At 37.4% G+C, this 9,095-nt stretch overlaps 1 protein-coding gene across 1 annotated transcript; it reads left to right on the top strand.

Moving 5' to 3' along the window:
- The first annotated feature begins 2,341 nt into the window (after nucleotides 1-2,341).
- On the top strand, nucleotides 2,342-8,676 carry LOC140333725 (macrophage migration inhibitory factor-like). The gene is made up of 3 exons (XM_072415598.1): nucleotides 2,342-2,539; nucleotides 3,309-3,481; nucleotides 8,498-8,676. Exons 1-3 carry the CDS (start codon nucleotides 2,432-2,434, stop codon nucleotides 8,574-8,576), a joined length of 360 nt encoding a protein of 119 aa, XP_072271699.1. The 5' UTR covers nucleotides 2,342-2,431; the 3' UTR covers nucleotides 8,577-8,676.
- Nucleotides 8,677-9,095: the final 419 nt, after the last annotated feature.

The raw sequence follows: 9,095 nt of genomic DNA, 5'->3' as shown, positions 1-9,095 counted from the left end.
GATAAATGCATTTGCTATTACTGGACTGTGATTTTTTTGGCTTTTATGTTTATACTCATATTTCATAATATGAATAGCTGACCTTGAACAGGTATGCACATAAGCTCTGTAGACTTTTCTGATTTGCATGTTTAATTGTAAATTAGTAACTAAACTGAATAAAACCAGTAGATAGGCATAACAGCCAGGCAACTAGCATTTCTGAAAAAATGCAGAAATGGTATCCTTCTATTTCCTTTCTATAGTAGGCACCTATGTTTTGTGTTAATGCATTGCATATGGTGTGATTCAATAACACATCCCTCCTTCTGCGCATGCCTGAGATCTGACGTGCATGAAGAGCAGCCCGAAGCCTCCCGGGATACGTGAAGTGGACATCTGAGGAGACTTATATGATAGGTGTTGCATACTTGGCTAGTGATTTAGAGTAATGTAACTTATATTAGCTTAAGCCAGCAGGCAGTTGGCCTTTTTTTATAATAGAACTAAGGACAAAAACTTTTCTTTTTTAAAAGTGTTTATATTTTTTTAGTTTAATATAAATTAATAATATTTGGTGGAGCATCCCTATCCTTTATTAGATCTCTTTCTGAAACTGCTCAGTGGTCTATCTGTAGGGCTCCAAAGTTTAAAAAATGACTAGTTCCTTGTCAGTATGGCAGCCCAACATTTCAATGGGACAAAGCCTAGCAGGCTGCTATGGCTTTGCTGCCTCTTTAGGTAGCCCATTGTGCTCTGAGAATCCTTTGTTTATTATTAAAACAAATATTTTGCAAGTATAAAAGAATTATCCAAGTATATTAACAACGAATCCAAACCATGATGGGTTATTTTAACAAAAAAATTACTGAATATACAGCAACATAACAAAGTACCCATAACATCATACTCCAAATTATATATCTGACTGTTTGAATAATAATTTTACTATAGATTTCTTTTTTTGCTTTGCTTTAGGTGTTTTGGGACTTGTTTTGTCCAAACAGATCATTACCAGTCCATAGAACATTTTCTGACAATTTATCTGGGTACTGTCCCCTGAGGGATCATCATCTGTGGTCTAGCTTAGCAGTGATTTAAACATTTTATCATCATTTAAGTCCACTGCCTTTTTTATTTTGGATCATGGAACTTTGCTGTGACCGAGATACGCCTTTTTTTTTAGGATACTTTATATCCTCTTGCGTGACTTCACAGCGCCCTTGCCAAAAGTTGGGAATGATAACTCCCTATTATTTAGAAAACTCCTATCATTTTCCATACGGATGTCTACAAGATTTTCTGATCTCTTCAAGAATTTTTGGTGGCGCATATATGTACTCTTTAATTTTACTTTTTTTGCTGGTTCCCCTTTCCCCCTGTCAAAATTGCTAATGAAATTATTAAATTAAACTTTTGTTTTCTTTGCATACTTTATTTTTCACCTGGTAACATTACAACCTTTGTTCTTAATGGAATGCAGAAAGATAATGAGAAATGTGGGAGGGGCCAGCAAGGTGCTGTACACAACCTTCTAAAAAAAAGAAGCATTGGTAATACACATACTAAGCCTTAATGTTTGAAAGAACTTAAATAAATAACAGTAGATCCAGAGATAAATAGGTAGGGGAACAAAATGTAACATGACCATACACTGTGTAAAGCGGTAAGCCCATAAAGATCTGTCCTGGTCTAGAAAAATAATTGACCAGTTCTAGAAGGAGGACCATTTGTAACCCTTTTGAATTTATGGGTTTGGGTAGATTAACATATTACAACCTTGTGTGTATCCTGTACTCTTCCTGGATATGAGTCTTCCGCTACTGCCAACAATACAAGAAAACCTACCCAGTGATGTACTTGTAGGAAATCTGAGTATATAAAGGTTAAAAAATGACATGATTGTCGTCTTCAGAGACAAACTCATTTCTTACAGTTAAAACTTTGTAATCATTTCTAGAAGTTACTGATATATTTCAATGTCAGTGTATGATTGAGAAAACCAAAGTTAATATGCGTATTTGACAACTTTTATTGACTGGCATTCAGAACATTTTAAATTATGAAGACAGTGCTGTGAAAATCTTGGCTGAATGTTTTTTTTGTGTAGGACAGGAAGATAAATTTTCTTCAAGTGCTATTCAAGTAGTCATCTGACTGCCTGTAACAGGCTGTGCAAGAGAAATGAATAGCACAAGACATATACAAACAGCCTTGAGTTAAAGCATTTAAATATACCCTAATCCTACACAGAAAATATTTATCAAGCCATCATTTGAGAAAAATCTAAATTCTTGCCATGAAGGGGTAGGGTGGAGCTTATACAACTTGTGCAAATAGTACATTTGAGCAAGAGTTTTATTGCTAGTCTGTTTCAAAATCTAGAGACAAGCACAGTTGCTGCCTAGTACTCTTTACAAATACCTGGACGACAGACTGGTAGCTGTTCATAATGCCTATATTCACCTTGCACACCAATGTATGCCAGACTGCTGTACCCCCCACCCTGAAGTCTGACCTGTGCCAGCTGCTTGAAAACGCAATGGGTCTGCCAGCCAAGGTAATGCTGTATGCTGCCTCCCTGGAGGTCAATATGACTTTTTATTGTATAGATCTGTGAATGCAGGTGTCATGGTTTCTTTGCTGCACATTTTAGTTCACTTCTGTTTTACAGGTCCAAAACTGAAAGGATCACTTACACCCAAAGATCACTTACACGCTTTACCCCCTTCTCCTGAGCTAATATATTTTACCTATCCATGGGCTTGGGACTTTGTAATGTGTTTATGTGTTTCATCTGTTTCTGTAATATAATTTATTCCTTTAAAATATAGTAAGAACACAATATGCTAATAGATAACTAGAAAAACAGCAAAAAATTGATATGTGATATCAATCACATATCAATTATATATGATATGTTACATTTGGATTATAATTGTCTGCTTTCAAAGAGAAAGCCCTATGTTGCTTAAGAGAATAGCATAAATAATTTATTTGTTCGGCTTAATTTAAATGAATTGGCCTAATCATTTTCTAGTGGATGATCAATAGATCGGTCGGTTTGAATAGGGGAAGAGTGTGGTGTATATGGGAGAGAGACAGTCTCATAGTTATAGTCAAGCATTGGTGTACATTGTGTAAAATCCCTTTTTCAAAGTGAGGGGTTGATTTTTTTTTGATTACTACCCCAGTTTTCCAGGTGTGAAGTATTCTAGATCATGCATAGAGGTGTTGCATAAAATATTTTTGAAATTTTTTTCGGTAGCAGGGTATGGTAAATTGTACACATTTTAAGATAAGCACATTTCCTATGTTTTTCTCCATAGATATTTGTTATAAATATTCACACCAACCAACAGATGACATTTGGAAATACGTCAGATCCTTGTGCCGTGTGTTCCCTGACAAGCATTGGAAATATTGGAGGAACACACAATGAAAAATACTCTAAACTTTTGTGTGAGATTCTGAACAAAGAGTTGAAGATATCTCCAGAAAGGTAAGTCTCCACCTAATAATATTTACTTTTAATATAAGGGGTAATAAATGCTGATGGTATGAAGCCTTACCTTTCAGGTCAAGTGTTTAACACACAGGTAGAACATAGCTTATCTTAATTGTCCACCATTCAGGTGAAGCAGACAGACCAGTTCCTGAAAAGGTGATGTCTACAACTTTAGTGAAAAAGTGGGCAGAAACTTGGCAATGAAGCAGACATGACACATTAACCAGAGACCAGGCAAGGGTCAATAGAAGGACAAATAGTGTGTAGAATTTGGCACAAAGATTTGGATTAGAAGTAAAGCACAGGTCAATAGGAGAATGTTAGGCAGTGTGTACTTTTCAGTGGGTATTTAATGTGGCCCAGATATCAAGGGAGGGTCAGTAACAACAGAACATATTCTCACATCACTCCTAAAAGAACAGCTGGGGTCACTCTGTCATTTTCTTGCATACTGGCTGCTTACACCATACAGAACCAGCACTGTCATTTGTCCGCCTTTCAGTTTTTGTAAATGTTAGACTTGTTCCAATCTTGTATTTTTTTTAAAACAACTTAACTATAGCCAAATATAGAAAACAAAAATTAATGCGGCTCTGTATTTATTTACACATCTTGAATATGACCTAGTATCAGCCTCTTGTAACCACAATACAACAAAGCTCAGACTGTGGTAAAGAGAAGCAGCACATCAGAACCAATCAGTTGTGCCACAGTACTCATGTACTCCTAGAAACATGCAGACAGGAGAAGAAGAAAACAGAATGAAAGACGTGAGTTAGGTAGTTTCCTGCTTCTTTTACTGTCCAATCACAGGCTGGAAAAGAGGAGAGACCTTAAGTGTTACCTAAATGATCTATGAAAAAAAAAATTACTCCCCTATATTAGATATCTAGAATGGCTTGTGGCAGTCATTGCTGTACTTACAATAGAACTAAACTCACTTCCCATTGCTCCTTTGCTGGCACCAACACCCTAACCTGATCCTTCCCCATATTCGGGATCTTACCCTCTTCCAGGCCTGAATGATGTAACTCTGCACATGTGCACTGGTATTCATTTATTCCCAGCAGCTCAGTCTACATTCTACATTGTGAAAAGGTGAGTCTCCTAATTGCAGAAGAGACATAGCTTATCTATTTGCAATGAAAACCTACCTTCACCCAGTATGTTGATTTTTAGGTTTAGTTCCTCATTTGCACTTACCTTCCACCCCTCTTGGCTAGACCCAGTCTCCTTTTCCATCCACGGCTAAACAGTAAAACTGAGGTCAAGGGGTGGGGTAAGTTCATATTGTTGGAAAATAATCTATTTTTTAACAATCACTGAAACAGAGAGAGCATAGGTGTGTGTTGATTATTTCTTTGTTAATTGAAGCTCTGAGGAGCCAGTAATTTTATTTCCTAACTATAATTTGCATTGGAAAAGTAATGAGCATGCATCACCAGAGACCATGTGATCTTTTTGCATATGCTTTTCATATACTGTTAGATTCTAAAGTGTATGTAAAGAATACATGGTTAGATCATATGATGCAGCAATGTTTTTATCAATGGCATGAAAGAGGTCATTTTTTTCCCTGAAAATGTGATTTCCACAGTTAACATGCGTCCTATTAATTTGTGTAAAATGTGAATTTACATGATTGGCTCCATTTATTAGCATTTTACACAGCAAAAGTGGTTCCCTGAATTACATCTTTATGGGATTCATAATGAAAAGTAGCAGTGCATTTTGTGGTACATGATTGTGCATTGGCTACCCAGCCACATAGCTGTATCTCTGCAGCATGAGATCTAAGGGTCTGCTGCCTCAGGAGAAAATATAAAGTGAGATTTGATGATGGTCACTGTTGTACTTGCTGGAGGCTCAGTGGGGAAGCAAAGCCTGGCTTCTACCGAAGTGACAGAGACAGAGCATAGAACAAGGCTTGCTAGGTCTCCAATGGGGAAAGATCAGATGCAAAAAATTCAAAGGTAATAATGTTGTCTAGTCCTTTGCCTGGCTTTTTTGGAGCAGCTTCAATTCCTTTTTATTATGCCTCATCAAAAAAGTGTACTTGTATGTCACGCAATACACCATAATAAAGAGTGCACATTTGTCCATTGGCTTCCATTTCAGCTTAGAATCAAATTTAGGCACCTGTGCTTTGCCTTAAAATCCCTACACAGTTATTGTCCCACTTACATTTCTGACATGGTTAAAAAATACTCCCCCTGCCGCTCCCTCCACTCCTCCAATGACCTACTACTGACTTCCCCACTCATAACCTCATCACACGCACGGATACGAGACTTCTCTAGAGCTGCCCCGACTCTCTGGAATGGTCTTCCTCGTCCTATTCGGCTTGCTCCTACTTTCTGCTCATTTAAAAGAGCGCTCAAAACCCATTTTTTCAAACTTGCCTACCCGTCTTCTTATGTCATTTGAAACCACCACTACTTCCCACCACTACATATCTCCCATCCTATTGTGTGTGAAATTCCCCCACCTCCTAGATTGTAAGCTCTTCGGGGCAGGGTTCTCCCCTCCTGTATCACTGTCTGTATTAGTCTGTCATTTGCAATCATTATTTAATGTACAGCGCTGCGTAATATGTTGGCGCTATATAAATCCTGTTTATTAATAATAATAATAATAATAATTTGTACTCAGTGTTGCAGATGCATTTCTTTATACTGTATATTTGCATTGGGGAGGCATTGTTCAGGGAGACAGCCACTTTTTAGCTGTGACAAAGATTGGGTACTGCTCTACAAGTGCTACATTTCCTGGACTTGAAGAGGGCTAGCATTACAGTCTGGAAGTTTGTAAAACTTCATATTTTATCTAATAGTAGTTAATCGCATCCAACTGAACTTGTTCTTGTAAAAGATATTTTAAAGCTTCTCCAAACCGCTTCATAAGTGACATTTTACAAAATGAGTTAACATTTTATGTTACAGCTTGATATCCTCAATCCTGCCTTTTATAGCAAGCACTAGTACTAGCTGGATGACTCACATAAAGCTTTGCCTTGCCCTTTGTCCGTGTGGTGTCTGAGCTTGCATCCCAGGTTTCTCAAAAGCTTCTTTCTTATAATTCTTCCCAAAGTGTCATGCCTAGCAGCAGGCAAGGTATGCCAAGTATAGCAGTCATAGCAGACATTGCATTTTCTTGTGGCCAAACATATATGACTTACAAGATCAAGCAAAGATAAAACATTCTATTAAATGTTCTTTATTAGTTTTTAGCAAACTATATAGATAATTCCTACCTTTTTCTTTTTTGGACATACATTCTCCCTATAGGCCTTTGAAATTTCTCAAAGGAAAAACATAAATGGAACATTTTAGCTAATGATAAAGGTGCAGAAGCCAGTTTAAAAATACTCTGATTTTTCTGTACATGTAGACCAAAGCCGAGTAGCATTTAGTCTGTCTTTACATTTTTGTTTTTTTTTATCCATTTATCAGTACTACTCATTTCCTGCATCCAGATTTAGCCTCTTCTTGTCCACATGTATATGTTCCAGTGATGGCTGCTCAGTATTTGTCAATGTGGGATACCTGTTAGTGACAACAGTGGCTTGCCCACTTGTAAACTTAATTGCCATAAGACAATACTAGGCAATTTTACTAGACAGGGACACTGGGCCTAATTTATGAAAGCTCTCCAAGAGGAATGCACTTTCATCAGTGGAGCTAGATAATCCAGCAAACATGGAATAGATCTGGTTCAGGACTGAAAACATTTGCTAACAAATAGAAATCCATTGCAGGTTTGCTGGATCACCCAGCTTCACTAAAGAAAGTGTATCCTCTGGAGCTTGGAGAGCTTTATTAAATCAGGCTTATTGCAGCGTCACTCTCCAACTGGAGGTACCTGAAGGAACACTTTCATGGCAGGATCACTAGAGATTTTGCAATAAAAGCTATTTTAAAATATTGAAAATTACTTTTGAAATGACATGAATGCACTGAAGTTTATATGGGATGTTAGTGATTTAGTCCAATTTCAAATACTTACCTTTTTATGATGTGCTGAAATTGGGTTAAATTAGATTTTTTTTGTCCCTGTAGGGATCAATTAGCCTGTTCTATAGATAGGTTCATTTTAAATGCTCTAATCCAGGGGTGTCCAAACGTTCTCGCCACAGCACACGCCCACCAAGGTGACGTGAGGGATTCCCTGTGCACGAGTCTGATGTCATTGCGGGCTCCGTGGAATCAGAGTGGGCATGGTCCGTGCGGGACACGCACACTATAATGATGTAGGGGATTCCCTGTGCACACATGGAGACTCCCGTCCTCCTGATTATGCCCGCCGAGTAGCGCGCTGATATAAGTAAGGTGATTGATCAACTCTAATGTACTATAAAATAGCTTTTTTGCACATATTATTGATTTAGTGACAAAGGCTGCGGCCCCCGACACGGACTTTAGACATGCCTGCTCTAATCAATGCTCACCAATGAAAAGACATAAAAATTCCAGAAACTCTAAAATAAACCATTTACAACACAAATCATTTTTGTAAAGGTGACATTATGAAACATTAAAGAGGAACTGCAACTAACTGTTTTATCCGTCAAGTTTTTGTAACTCTATTTGGTAACTTGTGATGCAAACTTTTCTGCAACAACATACAGAGAAAAATGATTACAATATTTTCTGGTTAAAATCCATCCGGTGTTGCCTACCTACTTTTGGGACAGGTAATTAGGGTGGTGAAGCTGATTGATGAGCCTGTGCGCATGCTAATGCCAGAGAGGTGATAAGGGAAGCTACAAAGCTGAACAGCATAGGAAAGGAAGGAAATTTGTCAATTGTAGGACTGACTAAACAGACTTCCATCTTCTACTAATCTGAAATTTGAAAGAATGACACTTCTTAAGTGCAAACTATGGTATATAGGCAAGAGAGATACTTTTGACACTCCCTGATGATATCCATCATTTTATATGTATTTTGTTTTGATGGTTAGGAATTGTTTTCATGCAGATTTTTATTAATGTGTTGTTATTTTTCATAGGGTTTACATCAATTTTGTTCAAGTGAGCAGTGCTAATATTGGCTGGAATGGCATTACGCTTGCAAATGCTGGATTCTGATTTACCGAAGAGATGCACTCATACGTCCAAATCCCATTGCTAATTTGTATGCAAATTTCTTACTGTTCTGTAAAATAAAATGCATCGATTTGCAAAAATATTCATTGTGTTAAAGTTTGATGGTAATACCAATTGTACGAATAGCACATGTCTAAACATTTACACTTGGGTAAGAAGGAAAAATCATGATGGCAACATTGCAAAAAATTACAGGCGTGGCTTGTTTGTATAGCAGAGTGTCTATTATTATTATTATTACATAGTATTTTTTATAGCGCAGCACTTTACAAAGTCCCTAGCCATGTCACTAACTGTCCCTGTAACTAACAACATAATGTAGATGACGCTGCATTTGCAGTATGAGAAAATCTGGGCACTTTTTACGGCCGGGTAGTGGTTGTGTCAAGACAACAAAAACCCATTGGCACAGGGCCACAGTAGTTTGTTTTCAGCTTCTGAAACTTGGCTAGGCTGTTTTATTCCATGGTTTTTTCAACAACTACAAAATTTGGTACACAG

This window comes from Pyxicephalus adspersus, chromosome 6 (genome assembly GCF_032062135.1).
Source record: "Pyxicephalus adspersus chromosome 6, UCB_Pads_2.0, whole genome shotgun sequence".
NCBI lineage: Eukaryota > Metazoa > Chordata > Amphibia > Anura > Pyxicephalidae > Pyxicephalus > Pyxicephalus adspersus.
The sequence above is the reverse complement of the archived record's forward strand: the minus strand, read 5'-3'. Positions and strand labels throughout refer to the sequence as shown.